Below are 18669 nucleotides of genomic sequence, written 5' to 3'. Positions count from 1 at the left end.
AGAGAGAGAGAGAGAGAGAGAGGGAGGGAGGGAGGGAGCTCAGAGCTCAGCCTTTGCAAAGGATGGTGGTGAGACAAGTGCTTCCACTGCCTGCCCTGGTGGGTGTGCGGCCACACACTCCTCCCCTCGCCGCCTGCCGCCGCCGCCGTAGCTCCCAGCAGCGCCCGCAGTCCTCCTGCCACCACTAGTTCCAATGTCACCTTGGCCTGCCCCCTGCACTGCTGGGCAGAGGCCTGTGCGAGCCGGCCGTGGCGGCAGCCTGCTCAGCTCGGATGTTTGTCTCGGGGAGCGCGCCGGCCGCCCTGCTGGAGACGGGCCGGCCCCCAGGGTCACAGCGGCCAAATAAGGACATCAACTTCAGTAAGAGCCTCAGTGCGCCCGCCCGTGCTGCTCTCTCTCCAGCTTGGGTTCGGTGGCTCAGTTACTAACCCTGGGGCACCGGAGGGAGTCGGCCTGGAGCCGCCTGCGGCTCCCGTCACCACCCAATGCCGGCAGCCCTCCGGCGGGTGTGCGGCCTGGCAGGGCCCGCGCGGGGAGGCCGCGGGAGGACTCGCATTTCCAGACAGATTCCTTGTCGCCTCTGAGTAGCTGGGACTTGCTTTCCTGCTGACCTAGCAGTGAGAGCTGTGTTTGTGAGTAATGTGCGCGCGATGTCACTACCGAGAGGGAAGGGGACTTCGTGCTGGGTGCCTGTGGCTGCGTGTGCTCTGTGCTTCCAGCTTCGGAGAGAAAGGACCGAGGCAGAATGTGACCGGGCAGAGGCTCTGAAACGGATCCACAGGAGGAGTCAGCGACTCCCTCCCTGAGCTCCCTGTTGGCTCCGCATCCGCCGTCGCAGCCATTCCGACATCGGGCAACAGCGCGAGCGAGTTACTTGCGGGCTTTGATGCCAAGGGCCTGTGGGGAAATACAGACGACAGCAAACCCGTTTTTCCTCGACAACTAGCTTTGCCACAGTCTTCCTTTGTGGGCAGTCAGAGCATTCCCCCGTGACAGACTCAACTGTCAGCTGTTAGCGTGACCTAAAGCGGAGGGAACCACTTACAGGTGTCAGCTGGAGGACTGGAGGGGGTTCCGTGAAGAGGAGCTGCTCTGGTCAGTCATTTACTTACAAACAAGCTTGCCCCGGGAGGAGGGAAGAGGGCCCGCTGGGGATGCAGAATTTAGTGGCTGCTTCCCCTGCCCTCCGGTCCTTCCCAGATGCACTGGTGTGGAGAAGCAAAGCGAGCAGGAGCCGGATCGGGCAGCTGCGGGCCGTGTTAGGGCACATGACTGTGTCTGTGTATTGGCTGAGTCCCACCCAGGATCTTGGCGGCCGCACGCACGCCCAACACAGCTTTCTCTGCTGATTCTTTTTTTTTTTTACTCAATGTTTTATTTTTAAATTTTTTTTCTTGTTTAAAGTATTACAAATAGTAGTACATATGTCTCCTTTTTTTCCCCAGTTGACCTTCCCCTGGCCTCCCCTACCCACCAGCGCATTCCCTTACCCCACCCGACCCCCAGTGTCTTGTGTCCATTGGTTATGCTTATATGCATGTAAGTCCTTTGACTGATCTCTTACCCCACCCCCACACTCCCCAGCCTTCCCGCTGTAAGTTGACAGTCCATCCACGCTTCTCTACCTCTGTAGCTATCTTTTTGTTCATCAGGTTATAATAGTCTTTATTATCCATAAATGAGTGAGATCATGTGGTGTTTCTCTTTCACTGCCTGGCTTATTTCACTTAGCATCATGCTCTCCAGTTCCATCCATGCTGCTGCATCTCTGCTGATTCTGGATTTGCCATTCGCTTGCTGCAGTTCATGTAGAAATGCCTCGAGACAGCGTCTTTCCACACGCGACCCTTCCCCTCGGAGCACCTTAGGGCTCGCTCTGCGCCATGTCCCCGCGCTGTGGGGTTTGGTGTGGCTCTGAGTCACCCTTTGAGTCTGTAGCCAGGCCAGGAATGTGGAGATTTTACGAGCTGTTCTGGTCTTCAGGCGGTTTTTGTGGTCACGGTTTTCTGGCTGGTCCTCTGCTTTGCAAACGCCGATGAAGCCGTCTGAGATGTAAGCACAGTAATTACATCCCTGGAGGGGGAGCTCGGGGTCCAGGATATGAAGTCAGATCCCAAGCGAAGCAAATGCCTCTCCCTGAGTCACACGCCTGAAATAGGAGCCGAGTGTGGAGTGATGACCCTCGATGTGACTCACACAAACGCTACTCCTCGCCAAGCACCAGCCTTGGGGATAATGAAGTATAAAGAGGCAATACAGTCTAAAACATTCCTGGAGGCATCGTTTAGAGACCTGTGGCCATGACGTCAGTCAGGGCTGGGTTTCCTCTGTACAAGGGTAACAGTGGGCGGCTCTGAGGCCCCTTTGCTCTATATGATGCTACTTTCACTTTTGTACGGAGCAGAGGTATTTTAAATATGTTTTTATTGGTTTTCAGAGAGAAGAAGGGAGAGGGAGAGAGAGATAAAAACACCAATAATGGGAGAGACTCATCGATGGGCTGCCTCCTGCACGCCCCTACTGGGAATTGAGCCCGCAACTCGAGTACGTGCCCTGACCAGGACTGAACCGTGACCTCCTGGTTCATAGGTCAACCTCAACCACTCAGCCACACCAGCCGGGTGCCTTCTTTTCACATAATTAATTCAAAGGCCACAAGGCCTCTGTCTACCAGAGAGAATCCTAAAATAGAACTTTAGTCGGTTCGGTGCTGCGTGAAGTCGTGCTGTCTTCAGGGAATATTACCTGTGGCGTGTCCCTCCACCTGAAAAGGCCTCGTGATGTCCGTGGCCTCCGTCTGAGGAAGCTCAGGGGACCTCAGAGGTCCTGGGTCGCTTCCCACGCCACAGGGTTCCTCTCTGAGGTCTCGGCTTCTCAGGTTTGTCCCGGGGACCACCGCCACCTCCAGTGGCTGCAGAGCAGTCACAGCAGCCAGGATCCGGGAGCAGCCAGGACCCGGGAGCAGCCAGGATCCGGGAGCAGCCAGGATCCCGGAGCAGCCAGGATCCGGGAGCAGCCAGGACCCGGGAGCAGCCAGGACCCGGGAGCAGCCAGGACCCGGGAGCAGCCAGGATCCGGGAGCAGCCAGGACCCGGGAGCAGCCCCAGTGCCCGTCCGCAGATGAAAACGCTGCGGGACATTCACACCGTGAAGCAGCACTCAGCTGCAAAGGAAAGGAAGTCTCACCCTTTGCGACAGCACGAGGGACCTGGAGAGCATTATGCCGAGTGAAATAATAAGCCAGTCAGAGAAAGACAAGTACCACGTGATCTCACTCATAGGTGGAAGCTAATGAACAAAATGAACCAACAAGCCAAACAGAGACAGACTCACAGAGAGAGAGCAGGCTGACAGCTGCAGAACCGGGGGGTGGGGGGTGGGGGGCGGGGTGGTAAGCGGGGGGGGGGGGGGGGAGGGATTGAACAGAAAAGGAAAGGAAAAAACTCACGGACATGGACAACAGTGTGGTGACTGCCGGGGGGGGGGGGGGCGGGGGGGGAGGTGGAGGAAGGTATAGGGAGGTAAGTGGTGATGGAGGGAGACTTGACTTGGGGTGGCGAACACACAAGCCAGTGCACAGGTGACGTGCTGTGGAATTGAGCACCTGACCCTGTATAATTGTGTTAGCCGGTGTCACCCCAATACATTCAATAAGAAGGAAAAAAGCAGCACATTTTAGGTGGAGACTCAGATGCTGTCCTGAGGGAGAACATGAACATGACGCCCGTGTGGAAACCTCTGTGATTGGAAAGGTTTACGGTCCTTTTCTCCTCTTCGGATGGGCTGCCTTTGCTCTTCCCCGATGTTTAGACATAATCTTGTACACAAAGGATTTGAGTCATCTCACCAGAATGTGAACAGTGTGATGAAAGGGAAATATTTTATAATCAACTGGAGGCCCAGTGCATGGAGTGATGATCCTCGAACAAAGGGGCCTCAGAGCCATCAACTGTTACCCTTGCACTTCCTGCAGCCTCTCACAATCCGGGACCCCTTGGGGGATGTCGGCTGGCCAGTTTCGCCCGATCCCCGCAGGCTAGGCCAAGGGACCCCTACTGGGCCTCTAGTATGCATATAAGATCTTTGGTTAATCTCTTCCCATCCTCCCCCCTTCCTCCTTCCCTCTGAGATTCACTCATCTGTCCCATGTTTCCATGCCTGTGCATTGAGCGTCTGCCCCCTGGTGGTCAGTGCACATCCTAGTAGGTCGAATGGTTGAATGGTCAAACGGTCCCTTAGGCTTATATATATATAGATTACAAGATAAAAGGGTGGGGCAGGAAAAATGCAGGCAGGATGGGGAAATCGGAGGAGGAGGAGAGGGCGTGCAGATACGCAGGGTGTAGGAGGCGCCCGCTGCACACCAGCCTCCCAGCCTGGTGGGCAAAGGACAGTACAAAGGTGTCCCCACAGGAAACATTTTCCCTGAACAAGCACGGCTTCCCCGGACCTGCCGCTGGAAATGCTATGTGTGTGTATGTGTGTGTGTGGGGGGGGGGGTGTGGGGAGGGCGGGTTCTGCCGGCTTGTCTGCTGCCCGCGGGCTGCCACTCTCCAGCCACGCGCTAGGCCAGCCTCCAGCTCGCGGCTGACGCGGTGCTTTCTTCCAGGGACCATGCACCGCTCCCCCCGGGACTCGGGCTCCCGCGGCATCCCCGTCCCTGAGGACAGGAAGCTGTACGTCGTGGACTCCATCAACGACCTGCACAGACTCAACTTCTGCCCCTCGGGGTCCCAGCACCTGCTCTGTACGTGTGCCCTCTGGCCCGAGGGCTCCCAGCTCCGCGGCCCCTGAGAACAGCAGCTGCTCACCTGGGCTGGGGGGATGGGAGGGGGGGGCTGTAGGGCCTCAAACGCTTGCTTCAGAGATGCCCTGACTACTGGGCCACACTTGCTTTTGCCCTGAAAGCCCGCGGCGGGCGATGGGCTTTCGTGGCTTCTGAGTGAGAGCTCTTATCTGAGAAGCCCCTGCTGGGGCGCCCCCTTCCCCAGACACGTCTCCCTTCATGGTGAACGGCTGAGAAAATGTCCCACACGTCCATCTAGTTTTTAAAAACAGTAAAACTTTGTTGGGCAAAAAGCTCAACGTCATTTTCTCCTGACAAATGACAAATGGCCCCAATTAAAGGGCTAGAATGAAAGGCGGGGGAGAGAAAGCAAAGCAAAGCAACCTGCCGACCACTGAGGGCGTGCCTCGTCCCCGTGCATCGTAAGTGCCCCTGCAGGTCGCGCCGGGCCTCACCTGGTCCCGCGTACCTGCCGGCCCCGGCACAGGCCTTGCTGCCGCGTGGCGTCTGTCTCCTGTGGACTCTGAGCTCTTCCCGCGCCCATTTACAGCTGCTCTAGGCTCCTTCCAGATCTCGCTTTTCTGTTGTAAAGCATTCAGAGTTTTCACCTGTTCGGACCGCAGCCAGTCCCGGGGAAAGGTGCTGCTGCTTTGATTAGAAAGCAAGGCTGTCGGGGTGGCCGAGGAGGGACGGACGGAAGCCAACCCGTCTCTGCCTAATTGGCTCAAGTGGTGACAGCAGCCGGGCCCAGTGACTGTCCGGCTACACCTCGGGGAGTGATTAGGTCCCGGGTAGTGGGATGCCCATCCCGCTGGCCGGCCGTGTGTGTGTGTGTGTGTGTGTGTGTGTGTGTGTGTGTGTGTGGGGGTGGTGGGTGCGGGGGAGGAGGGCGGGGGCGGGAGGGGCCTCTGTGACGGTGCTGTTCTGTGTTAGCGCCGGAGGAGAAAACCCTGGAGGCCGGCACTCGCTCGGGCGATGGGCGCTCCCGCCTGCTCTTCCTGGGGCTGGTCCTCGCGCTGATGGTCAGCCTGGTGCTGGTCGCCTTGGTGACCTTCCTCATCAGTAAGTACCCCCCCCCCCCCACTTCGCTGCTGGGGCGCGCGCACTCGCACTTGCGTCGTCGCTGGTGGTTTGATTTGCTCGGCGAAGGCGCAGAGCGAGCCCGGGGCGGAGGTTCACCAGCAGTGAGTCAAACATTTCTTTAGCCTCAGATCCCCCCGGAGGCCCTGCTGGCAGGCGGTCGGCAGTTCTAGTTCATTCTAGGTTTTCCAGCCCAGCGCATAGACTTGTCCATGCACTCGGGTCTTAGCGCAGAGTCACAGGCAGCTTCTGACCCCTTCTTGTGGGTGACTCTTCCGGAAGGTGACCCCAACATAAACGGATGCTTCCGCTCCGATCCCGCCACACCCCCCGGGGCTGGCGACTAGTTCAGCTCCAGGGACTGTTCGGTGTGCCTACAGGACGGGCCTGGGGCAGCCCGAGGGCTTCTCCCTTCTGTGGGATGAGAGGCAGTGGATGAAGGATAAAGCCCCTAAGATGCCGCTGTACGCTGGGGGCTCACTCCGTCCCAGGCAGCGTCCTAGCACCTGATGTCTGTGTGCTCCATGCGGAAACTCGGGCTTCGAGAGGGGAGTTGATGTGCCCAAGGCCACATAGCTAACAAGTGCTGGATGGGACCCAAAGGCCTCAGGGACTGCACACCTTAGTGCCGTTATTATGTGCCTCTTGTATGAAGAGGGTTTGTTTTATATTTGCTTCTAGTGTTTTCTCTTGGGGGTAAAGTCATATTAAGAAACAGAAAGAAGACTCGAGAACGAAGTGTCTTTATTGGACCACGACTCTGTCCAGACACCGAGTTCAGTAACTGAAGCCTTGCTCTGCCCCTGGAGGCGGTGCCTGGCACTTCACTTTCACTGATGAGAGACCCTGGTCCAGAGAGCTCAGCTGCCCATGTTCTCCCAGCAGCACTGGGATTCCAACCCGGGCCTGTGGCTCCGGACACACTCCACACTCAAGGTCGCACAGGCTGGCCCCAAGGTCATGCAGGCTGGCCCCAAGGGTTGTACAAATAAGTCACCCGGTGGGTAACATCAGTCCTCGGCTGTCCTCTCCCAGCCTCTAGGTTGCGTGGGCTGTTGGAGCAGGGCGTTTGCATAGAGCAGTGATGGCGAACCTTTTGAGCTCGGCGTGTCAGCATTTTGAAAAACCCTACCTTAACTCTGGTGCTGTGTCACATATAGAAATTTTTTTATATTTGCAACCATAGTAAAACAAAGACTTATATTTTTGACATTTATTTTATATATTTAAATGCCATTTAATAAAAGAAAAATCAACCAAAAAAATGAGTTCGCGTGTCACCTCTGACACGCGTGTCATAGGTTCGCCATCACTGGCCTAGAGGGTTGATCAGTGCTCAGCCGAGCACCAACGCGGGCCCTGACTCCCACGTAACATTCTGTTTTCCATCTTGAAGTTCAGACCGGAAGCAAGATGGACAACGTGTCGAGAAGACTGGCGGCTGAGGGGAGGGACATAGACGAGCTCAAGAAACTCAACAGCATGATCGTCAAGCGACTCAACCAACTGGAGTCGGCACAGAACTAGAGATGATCTTCCCAGCGCAGCTGCCAAACCCGAGTTTCTGCTCGGCGGGGCCTGTGCGGGGCCAGAGGCCGAGCCCAGCGTCCCTGCCGGCAGCCCACTCCCCGGGCAGAGAGCCGGCCCTGGGCCAGCCCTGCCGCCGGGATGGGAACCACCGCAGGGCAAGGGGCCTGGGACTAGCGGCCACAGGGACTCATTTCACGGCCCAGTCCTTCCGCTTTAAAGGGGCGAGGGGGTGGCTGGCATGAGGACAACCCTGTGCCGATTCTCTTACCAAGGTGCTTTGTCACCAGAGCAAGGTCACGGTCCCAGGAAGGTCCCGCTGCCTCCCACCTCTTTGTAAGCTCCCATGATGAGTGAGGGCATTCCCGTTCCAGGGAACTGGGTGATGACAGATCATCTTCTTAATAAAAGAGATTCTGCTCAGGGGATGGAACCTGGACTCTTATTTCCCCCGATGACCGGGGATGGGGATGGGCGGGTGGCCGAGCTGGCTGCTTCCTGGCGTTTGCTAGTAGCCACGTGGGCTGGTGGGGCGGGGTCAAAAGAGAGAGCCCAGTGTATTCAGCCAATGTTTGCTGAGCTCTGCCAACTTTGTTCTCATGTCTATTTTGTCTGGCATAAGCATCGCTACCCCAGCTTTTGGTTTGTTTTCATTTTTATGAAACCTCTTTGTCCGCCCCTTGCCTTTCAGTCTGTACGCGTCTGTACGCGTCTGAAGTCAGTCTCTTGTGGACAGCGTAGGTAAGGGCCTTGTTACCTATTCAGCTACTGTGTGTCCTTGGATGGGAGCACTTAATCCATTCAGTTCCTCCCCAACGGCCCTGGTGCTGTCCAGCCGCTGCCCCAGTGCTGGAGCTCCGAGGGAGTGAATCTGAGTAGGTCTGTGCCTGGGCCCTTTAAGAGGAACTACCTGGGACTCCAGCAGCCTCCGTGTCACTCAGCCACATCCTTGCTGGTTTTTTACAGCCAGAATTTATGGGGAATTTTCTTCCTGGCACTGGGACCCTGGGCTGGGGGGCCTGGGGTGGGGGGACACCTCCACAGCCAAGATATCCTCCTGATTTTTTTTAAACTATATTTTTACTGATTACAGAGAGGGGGAGAGAGAGAGAAACATCAATGAGAGAATCATTGATTGGCTGCCTCCTGCATGCCCCACACTGGGGATCAAGCCCGCAACCCGGGCATGTGCCATGACCAGGAATCGAACCGTGACCTCCTGGTCAATAGGTCAATGCTCAACCACTGAGCCACGCCGGCTGGGCTCTCGATTTTTATCTGCCTCACGTGGGTGTGGGACCAGCCCTTTCAGCGTCTCGGCCCCTCCTACCAGTCTCCATGTGGCTTCTTCTTTAAATCCCTATTCAGCTAGAATCCAGGTGGTTCTGAATGAGGGTGGTTCTGTGTCCAGCTGTCATTCTGACCTGGTTGTGGGAAGATCTGAGTCCTGCATTTCCCAACACCCACGGCTTGACCACAAGCTCTCTCCTGCTCCCTTTAAATTCTGAAACATGACTTACAACTCAAGCATGAATCCTCAGGGAAATGGATGGTGACCAGCTCATCCTCTCAGGATTCTCTTCCTGAACGAGGAGACCTCCTGCCACGGACCACTTACCGTCTCACGAACAAATGCAGCAGGCGGACAATTGGAAAACGGTTAGTACTTTAACTATGGCTTCTCACATGCTAAAAACGACGAATTTCCTACACCCTAAGTGACTGCAAATATTGCCACAAACAGACTAAATGAGAATTCTGTTCTGCATCTCCCCGGCCCCCAGCCTAGCAAACTTCGTTAAGATTGATGAGTTGGCATCCACTTCTGAACTGCTGTACGGTCACTGAGGGGCGCTCAGACTCGCTTTCTTATAGACTCGGAAGAAACAGTAATGGGACAGAGACGAGGCCCCTGGGAGGGGAAATCTAGGACCTGTTTTCAAACTTTCATTCGGTACAGCCCATAGGAAGCCCAGGTGCTTTCCATATGACTTGCAGACGCCACAGGGGAACCTTTCACAATCACTTCCCTGCTCAGCTTGGGCCTAAAGCTTCACTGGAGTCCCCTGAGCTTGCCTTACTGTGGCATCCTCGTGTGGTGCACGCTGTGTGACGCGCTCCTCCGGGCACCCTCGGGGCTAGTTCGCGGCTGTGTGTGTGAGTGAAGTGAGCGGAGGCGGTTCCCGGCGGCCTCACTGCTCCGATTTGCAGTGAGAGCTGCTCACTAACAGGGGAGACACCTGGTGCCCAAGGTGCTTTCAGGGGAAGGAGGTCAGTTCAGAAGGAGCCAGAGGCAGGAGCGCACATGCCGCGTGTGATGCCGGAGGGAGCGGAAACGGTTGCTCAGACCTAGGACAGCTGGGCGACCCCTGGGGCAAGTGGCTACCAGGCTGGAAGGTCACCCAGGAGATGGTGGAGACCATAGGGACAGAGGGCTGGCCCGGGCAGTCGGGCCACCTGCCGTCTGCTCACCCAGGTGCCTTCCCTCCCCTGATCCTCCCCAGCTCCTACTCTCCGGGCCACCAAGTTGGGCCCCTAACCAGGCCTTCCTCCTCCTCCTCCTCCTCCTCCTCCTCCTCCTCCTCCTCCTCCTCCTCCTCCTCCTTCTTCTAATATATTTTTATTGATTTCAGAGCAGAAGGGAGAGGGAGAGAGAGATAGAAACATCAGTGATGAGATTCATGGATCAGCTGCCTCCTGCACGCCCCCGGCTGGGGATCAAGCCCACAACCCGGGCACGTGCCCTTGACTGGGATCGAAGCTGGGACCCTTCAGTCCACAGGCTGAGGTTCTATCCACTGAGCCAAACCACTAGGACAGGAATTGTTAAACGCTGAGTGGACTTTTACCTGCTGCCCTTGCTACTGTTCCGATCCAGGGCGTTCTGAACTGGATGCTCTGAAGCCAAAGGGAACCGCCTCGCAGAGGCTTCCCCAGGGAATGCAGCCCACACAGGACCGGCGGCTGTGCAGCCTCCATCATGGTCCAGGCACAACTCTCCAGCTGGGGATCTAGAAAAACTGGCCAGAGTGGCCCAACAGCTGGCTTCAGAAAAAGAAACACCAGTTAGGTTGGGACTGTCACAATCGCTGGTTGGATAAAAGGGAACGCTCTGGTCCAGCCAAACACGGCCATGCGGCTCCCAGGCCTGCTCACGCTGAGGTGCAATCCTTCCTTTCGCCCCCATACATCCTCTTGGACTTCCCAGTGGACTTCCCAGTGGACAGCACCCGTGTCACTACACCTGTTACCTAGTGAGCACCTGTCGCACTTGTGTTTGAATCCATTCACCAGGGAACCTGATGGTGACAGAGGAGTCACACGGGAATTCAGGCCACTGCCCTGCACACACAGCCAGTGGAAAGGGAGGGGCCGGAGGGAACTCTTGGGGTGAAATTGATAAATTAGGTAGAAAGCTGGTTAAGGTTCCGTCCCCAGCCGAGGGTATTTGCATTTCACAGGAGACCAGTCACCTCACCAGTGGGGGGTTAAGGCATTTGCATCTCTATTGACAACAAGGCTTGCGGCTTAGTTTCCAGCACAGTTAACTTTTGCCCTTAAAAGGCAGTGAGATGCCCCATTGGTAAACAGTCCCAGTTACTGGAGCCCAAAGACTTGGGGGCTTCTCTGCTGGCCCCGACCGGAGGGCAGGCCTCGCGCACCTCTGCTTGGCCTGCAGGTCTGGGTCCGGCAGGGAGAGTCCCTGATGCCTGTTGCATGGTCACCAGGTGAGTTCTTGCATCGGAGGTTCGAAGGTGTTTGGGACTGGCCTTCCGTGACGTCCGTCTCCATGACCCCATGCCCTCCACTCTGGTCATGGGCGGTCCGTGTCCTCCGTGCCCTGTACCATCCCACCCCGGGGGTCTGCACTCAGCACCCTGAACCATGGCTTCTCCGCTCCCTACACGGCTCTCCAGCTCAGGCTGCGGTACAAGTTCCATAAATGCTCGTTGAGTAACCGCAGGGAAGAGACGGGAACCGAGCCACGGTGTGAAACCCATAGGGTGGGGGCCGGGGGGGGGGCGCGGAGGGACGGCTCAGCGGAGGGGAGGACCCGCACACGCAGCCGCGGGAGGTGGACTTCCACGTGGGGTCCGGGTGAGGGCCGGGCGGGCGGGGCGGCGTGAAGAGCCCTGACAAGCGAGAGGCCAGGCGCCGGGGCCTGCGGCTGGCAGGCGGCCTCCTGCGCCCTTGGGTTGTCCTTGCCGTCACGTGTGGGTTGGGTGCACGGCCCCTCGGTTCGCGGGGATCAGGGGAGGGAAGAACCGAGGCCCCGGGTGCGAGAAGGAGCGATGGCTTCGGGGACAGCCACCTCCCTCCGGAGCGAGCCACACCCCGCGGAGACGTTGCGCCTTTGAAAAGCCTCCCCGGGTCTATTTGGGGGAACAGGACGGCCCCCGGCGGAGGCGACCCCGGCCAGGCAGCTCCCCAGCCTCTCGCGGGGCCGGCCGCCCGTCCTGGGGTCCCCCCGCCGCCGAGCGCCCCGGGCGGGGCTCCAGGTGTCCGCGGGCGCGCGCCGGGCGCGTTCCGGCCGAGGGCGGGGCGCGGGGCGGAGCGCGGCGAGGGCGGCGGGTCCCGGCTCCTGCTGCCGCCGGCCAGGCCCAGCGGGGACGTGTCGCCGGGAGAGGACGGAGCCATGAGCCGCCTGCCCCCGAGCGCGGCGGCGCTGCTGCTGGCGCTGCTGGCGGAGGTAGGGCCGGGCGGCCGGGCGCGCGCCGGGGCGCGAACAATGCGGGGCGGCGAGCGGGCCGGCGCCCGGGGGACCCGCCGCGAGGGGCGAGCGGGGAGCGGCCGCGCCGCCCGGGTCCTGCGTGTGTCCGGCGCTGGGACGCGGAGGGACCCGAGGTCGGGGGGCTCCCCGCGGCGCCCGCTTCTGTCCCCACCCGGCCCGCCCCACCCCGGGGCCGGAGCGGCTGATTTCTCCGGCTGCCAGCGCCGCCCGGGACCGGGAGAGACCCTTCCGCGCAGCCCTGCCGGTCTCCTCCCCGCGGGGACGCGGATCCCGGGGTGGGGGGTGGGGGTGGGGGTGGGGGGCAGAATGAGGGGGCGGGGGCGGCGCAGGCGCAGAGGCGGGGCGGGTGGGCGCGGGGAGAGTTTGGAGACAAAGTCCCGGGAGCCAGCGAGGTAGCGGGGCGGCGGGAGCGAGCGCTCCTGCGGGCGCCGAGGCGCGGGGCTCCCGGGGCGCGGGCGGGAGGGTGCGGGCCGCCCGGAGGGAACGGGGAGGAGGGGGGAGTGGTGAGCGCCCGGGGACCGCCTCCCTCCCGGGGACCCGGCTGTCCCAGGCGGCGGCTCTGCGCTGGGTTGCCCCGCGCCGCCGGCGTTTCCGGGCGTGGGAACGGGCTCCGTCCGCTCCGTCCGCTCCGTCCGCTCCCGCACTTGGAAGGACGTTTGCACGCGGTTCCTGGGCCGCGGGAGGTGGTCGGCGGGACCGGAGGCTGTGCGACTCCAGCGGTGCGAGCGCCCGGACCCCGGCTCCCCGTGCTGAGTGCGAGGAGTCGGGGTCACCGGCGGGGGGGGGGGGACCCGCTCCCTGGGAGGGCGGCGGACGGGGAAGGTTTGGCCCCGGGCTCCGGTGGGTGCGTTCTGGCTGCCCCCGGCCGGCGCTCGTGCCTTTGTGGGCGCCTCCCGCTGGCAGGCTCCCCACGGCTGGGCTGGTAAAACCGTAGGAACAACTTCCCCGGGTGAGGCACCAGCCGCTGTTTATCCAGAAGCACCGGCGCCGGGACCTCCCCGCCCCTTTAAGGTCCGCGCCGGCCGGACCCCAGCGGCCTGGCTGGTCATCGCTGTGTGGCCGGTGCCCTGCAGCCCAGACCAGACCGCCTCAGGGTTCTGGCCAAAAGAGCTGTTCGGGCCCTGGCTGGTGGGCTCAGTGGTTAGAGCGTTGGCCAGCGCGGGAGGGTCCCAGGTTCAATTCCCCGTCAAGGGCCAGTACCTGGTCAGGGCAGTCAGGGCACCCAGGTGGGAGTCAACCAATCAATGCGTCTTTCTCCCACTGGTCGATGTTTCTCTCTCTCTCTCTCTCTCTCTCCCCCTCTCCCCCTCTCCTCCCTCCTCCATCCCTTCCACTCGCACTAAAAATCAGTGGAAAAATACTCTCGGGTGAGGATTAACAACAACAAATGCCTGTTTTGTCGGTAGGCATTCCTCATCTGGATGGAGAGTTCGGGTCTTGTCCGAGGGGTTGACGGGTCTTAAAAGTGGGCCTGTGGCCGCTCGGACTCCTGCACCGTCAGCCGGGCTTGCTCTGCGCGGACGGGTGACTGTTCCACGGGCTGCGTGGTGCGGCCCATCTCGCGGTGATCATCGTCCTGAGGTGTGCGAGGAACTCGGGACATTCCTTTGTGACTCATCACGCGGAATCTTACACGGGAGATCGAGATCTGAGATGTTTGCCTCTTAAACTGGTCGCCCGGGTTTCGTCTCCAACCTGTTGTTATCAGAACGCCTTGGATGCGTTCCAGTCCCGAGCCACGCACACAGGGCCGCCCGGGAGAGGTGTGGGGGGACGCAGGGGGCTCTCTTGCGTTTGAGGGCAGACCAGTTGAGGGAGGTATCTGATGGCTCCCACAGCCACCGGGATGCTTGTCTTTGTTCCGCTCGAGCTGCTTGCATTGCACTTGCTAGTTGATCATAAACCACCTGGAATGTCGGGCCCTGGGGCCCTGGTGACAGTGGTGGCTCCACACTGACCGCCGGCCCCCTGCTCCTTGCTGGTACCGCCCAGGGTCACAATTGAGGGGACCTAACACCTGTTTGGAGAAGGGCTCCCCCCCCCCCATGACCTCCTCCACACACTTCACCCCTTTGTGGAAACTCACGTACCTGTTAGACATAAAGGCTGAGGATTCGTGTTTTTCCTTAGCAAGCACCTTGGTAGAGCGCTTATTCTCTGTCAGCCGTTGCTCTGAGCACTTTACAAATATCCGCTCCCTAAAAGAAACAAGACAAAAGCAGAATCAACTTCTTCATCCTCTTGGCCATTCCTTTTCTCCCCATTTTCACTTCACATGGGAGGGAGGTGCTGAAGAAGTTGTCCGGAGGGTCCCTGCCGGTCCCTGGGGTGGAGATACGCCCAGGCCCAGGGCCGAGGGGCCCACCTGTCCCGAGGCCTCCTGGCTGCAGGGAGGCCGCAGGCACGTTCATGCGGAGAGTTTACAAACAGGGTGTCCAGGCTGATGGCGACCTGGGCGGTGGTCATCCCATCACACACGGGAACCAGCGGCTGGGCCTCAGGACTCAGGCACAGGTCCTCAGGGAGCCGTACCATTTAGCATCCAACTCCTGACACCGAGGGAGGGACATGGGGCAGTGAGCCAGGGGGCCCCCCCGGCCTCTCCAGAGTTGTCCGCCTGGCGGCAGGCTCGCCCAGAAACCCAGACAGGGCTTTAAGGAGCAGCCCTGACCGCACCCTCCTCCCCAGGTGGCTTCTCAGGACCCATCCGAAGTGACCTTTCCGTTTTTGTATATATAAATGTTGTTATTGATTTCAGAGCTGAAGGGAGAGGGAGGGAGAGAGAAACATCCTTGATGAGAGAATCATGGATCAGCTGCCTCCTGCACGCCCCCTAGTGGGAATCGAACCCACCACCTGGGCATGTGTCCTGACTGGGAATCGAACCCGTGACCTCCTGGTTCATAGGTCGATGCTCAACCACTGAGCCACGCGGGCCGGGCCACGTAGTCATTTTTGTTCTAAGGGCTCCACCCTTACTGAAGTGAGCCCAGAAATGGGTGCTCTGCCATTTAGTGTAAACGTCCCCCCCCCCCCCCCGCAGGGCTGGGGTTCACCAGTCGTTCCCGGGGGTGCCCCCCACCAGGTTATTTCAGTCAAGGCCCGGGCTCGGCATCTTCTTGATTCTCCCTGGAACTAGGACCCTGTACGCGAGGCTGCCATGTGTCTCCAAGTCGTTCTGGCAGGAGAACAGCCCGTCTTGGGCTAGAACAAGGGCGTCTGCTCTGAGGCGGTTGGACATGGGCCTTGTCTTCTAGCACTGGGGTCGGGAAAGGAAGGAGATCAGTGCGTGTTTTCATAAAGCCCTGTGTACGCTCACGCCCAGGAGTTTTGAATTGGAACTCAGTTACGTTTCAGAGTTTCTGTGGGATTTTTGTCTTGTGCCAAATGTTTTTCATGCCCTGGGACCCAGTGAATGTGGCAGCCCCGGGTGCCAATTTTCTGAAATAATCCTCTTCAGGCCTCCCACTCAGTAGAGTTTTTAGAATCTGAGCAACATGCAATTTGAATGAAAAAGAAGCGTGGAGGGAGGTTTTCTCTGGAAGCTCCCGGGAGGCTGGGTGCCTGCAGGAGAGGTGACAGTGATGCATGAGCAGGTGGGCGGGACTCTGCTGTGCCAAGGGGACCCCTGGCTCCTGGGGGCCGGGAGGGCCAGGCTCGTGCCCAGACTTGGACCCCTAACAGGCTCTGCTTCCTTTGGGCTTCAGTGACCCTAGACGTTCCTGGATGAGGCCACGGTTTCTCTCGCCAGGGGTGGCTGGTCATTTTCCCGGTTATCTTTTCTCACTCAAATGTCACCCTCTCAGTGAGCCTGTCTTGGCCACCGTATATAAGATGCCACCTCTTTCCCTTCCCAGCCCCCTCACTCTGCCACTTCCCTCCCTGCTCTGTATCTGTTACCGCCCAGTATGATGGGATTTATTCTCTACCATCTAAGCATTAGAGGGTCAAAGGTTTTGCTCTCTTTTAAAATATATTTTTATTGATTTCAGAGAGAAAGGGAGAGGGGGAGAGAGAGAGAGAGATAGAAACATAATGATGAGACAGAATCATTGATCGGCTGCGTCCTGCACGCCCCACACTGGAGATCAAGCCGGCAACCTGGGCATGTGCCCTGACTGGGAATCAAACCGGTGACCTCCTGGTTCATAGGTTGATGCTCAACCACTGAGTCACACCAACTGGGCTAATGATGTTTAATTACATTTCACATTACTTCTTTCATCTCATTTTCTTAACGCCTGTCAACATCTGTCTGAATACTGTTTTTATTTTTTATAATATAAAATTTTATTATGCTCACTTTAAAGGTGAGAAGTCTGGCCCATGTAGTGAGTAAGAAGGCACAGCATGAGGGTGAATTGCACAGCTTTAAAGGTGATGCTCTTCCTACTGCCCGTGGCTGACTTGGTCAGTGATGAGCTCCCTGTTCGCAGACCCTGGTGTTAATCCTGGTTCTGTCAAAACTGAGCAGCACGACCGAGGACATTTTAATAAAGTGCAGTAGGTGAGGACACGTCTGTTATGCACAGAATCCAGCATCACTTCCTGCTCTCATGTTGAATGTTCTATACACCTTTACACTTACAAGTGTGTGTCTGAATCCTTTTTTTAAAAAAAATTTGGTGTCCTTGATGGGTTTGTGCCATCTGCAGATTTGATGATCACGCCATTGATCCAACTGATTAATAAAAAGGTTGAGCAGAGCTCCGTCGAAGCTGGAGGCTGATGCTGGGATTGAGACAGATGAGCGAGATTGTGACGTGGAGACACCAATGGCCTTCATTTTATTAACAAGTCAGGATTCCGCTTCAGATGGGATATGTGTTGACGTGTTCGGCTGTTTGCCCTTGGTGGGGAGAGATGCATCCACAAAGGGGCGTCCAGAGCGCCAGGAGCAGACGTCTACATGTGGGGGTTGTTTGCACTCAGGCGGCCCAGGGCCCAGCGGGAGCCCAGGCAAGGCCATTGTGTTGGGTGATTAGAAGTGTGACCTTCGCCGGTTGGGGTTAAGGAGTCCAGGGCTCCCGGAAGACAGGGAGGCAGTGGATATAGGCAGAGAGATCATTGCAGGGTGCATAGCTGCGGACTTCCACCCTCGGGAGGAGAGAATGGCAGCCTTGGGCCAGAGCAGAGAGAGAGAGTCCTATACCTCAGGTTTGGGACGGACCCATTGTGGGCTTGAGGCACGGGAGCCCTGGATGTAGTTAAGTTTCCTGCCTGGAGGGTGTCTTGGTTAGTTGGGAGGGCTGTAACCTAATTCCCCCTCCTGGCTTGGGGACTTGGGACTGGGGCTGGGGACTGCACTAGGAACTGTCCCCTAAACCCCTCCTTTTTGGGAAAAAAAATTCCTGAATCCCAAAGACACAAATAGCTGGTATACCAGATGTACCTCGTTTCTCACAGCCTCCGGCGTGGAACACAGAGAGTTCATGAGACACAATCAGCTCACGTGTCTCGTTAACTCCCCGAGTGCTTCCAAGCTTAATTTATTTTAGGGAGATTGACAGTTATAATTATGTTGTCAAGCCTTTGTCATTCTCACGGAAGTGACAATGTGGAAACCCAGACGGAAAGCCCCGCCCTGGCTTTGCCCCCGGCAGCAACTGCGTCTCGGGAGCCTGTCTTGTCGCCATGGCGCCGGGTCGCCTGCCTGGGTGCGCACCGAGCTCAGGCCGAGGCCTCTGGGGAGGACCGGCTCCCGGCCGCCGCCTCTCCTTCTGTAAGTGAAGGCCTTATTCAGGGACAGTAGGTCTGCTCTGCCTCAGGAGGGAGGTGGGTGCTCGACCTGGGTCTCCCCGAGTTTTCGGAGGTGATGGAATGTGGTGGGAAAAAGGCATCTTCGGAGCAGACAGACCTGCGTTTCCGGCGGACTCCAGCGTTTTCTTGTTTGTCACGCACGTGGCTTCCCCGAGTTCACTTACAACACCGGGCTCTCCTGCTTGCCTGGCAGGAGACGTGCTCTTAGAGATCCTGCCTGAGCCCTGGCCAGTTGCTCAGTGGTTAGAGCATCAGCCCACAGACCAAGGGGTCCTGGGTTCCATTCCCGGTCAAGGGCATGGACCTCGGTTGGAGGTTCGATCCCCGGCCCCGGTCGGGCCACGTGGGAGGCAGCCAATCAATGTGTCTCTCTCACATTGATATTTCTCTCTCTCACCCTCCCTCCTCCCTTCTCTCACTTTCTCTAAAAATCAATGGAAAAAAATACCCTTGGATGAGGATTAAAAACAACAAAAAAGATCCTGTGTGAGTGTGGAGGTTTGTCCAATAGTAAATAAATGTCAGCAGTGGCTGCTGGCCCTACTGTGTGCCATTTGCATCTGATAGGGACAAGTGTGGAAGATGGGAATGGGAACATATTGGCCCCCATTCTAGCCTCTGAAGGCGAGACCAATCTCCCGGGAGGCAGGCGTTTTGTGCAGAGCTTCTAAAATCAGCCATCTGTATCCCTTCTCTCGCCGCTGCTTCTCAGTCCAGAAGGCGCTTGTGTTTGTCCGAGTCACTTGTCCTTCAGTGGACGCCTCCCCCTGGGTGCCTGCCAAAG

At 58.2% G+C, this 18669-nt stretch overlaps 2 protein-coding genes across 4 annotated transcripts in view; both read left to right on the top strand.

Annotated features, from left to right (window-relative positions):
- The first annotated feature begins 78 nt into the window (after positions 1 to 78).
- Positions 79 to 7826, top strand: LSMEM1 (leucine rich single-pass membrane protein 1). 3 transcript variants are annotated; one of them, XM_036327279.1, is made up of 4 exons: positions 79 to 360; positions 4610 to 4747; positions 5720 to 5848; positions 7263 to 7826. In XM_036327279.1, exons 1-4 carry the CDS (start codon positions 273 to 275, stop codon positions 7391 to 7393), a joined length of 486 nt encoding a protein of 161 aa, XP_036183172.1. In that variant the 5' UTR covers positions 79 to 272; the 3' UTR covers positions 7394 to 7826. The 3 variants fall into 3 exon arrangements, with proteins under 3 accessions (XP_036183172.1, XP_036183174.1, XP_036183173.1); XM_036327281.1 differs by lacking the exon at positions 79 to 360 and adding an exon at positions 370 to 632; XM_036327280.1 differs by lacking the exon at positions 79 to 360 and adding an exon at positions 370 to 1095.
- Positions 7827 to 11915: 4089 nt separating this feature from the next.
- Positions 11916 to 18669, top strand: part of VOPP1 (VOPP1 WW domain binding protein) — a 34727-nt gene continuing 27973 nt past the window's right edge. The window contains exon 1 of the mRNA XM_036327278.1: positions 11916 to 12083. Coding sequence (XP_036183171.1) covers positions 12030 to 12083 — 54 coding nt within the window. The 5' untranslated portion in view covers positions 11916 to 12029. The remainder of the gene's footprint in view (positions 12084 to 18669) is intronic.

This window comes from Myotis myotis, unplaced genomic scaffold, assembly GCF_014108235.1.
Source record: "Myotis myotis isolate mMyoMyo1 unplaced genomic scaffold, mMyoMyo1.p scaffold_m19_p_11, whole genome shotgun sequence".
Classification (NCBI taxonomy): domain Eukaryota; kingdom Metazoa; phylum Chordata; class Mammalia; order Chiroptera; family Vespertilionidae; genus Myotis; species Myotis myotis.
This window is presented reverse-complemented; position numbering and strand designations above follow the sequence as displayed.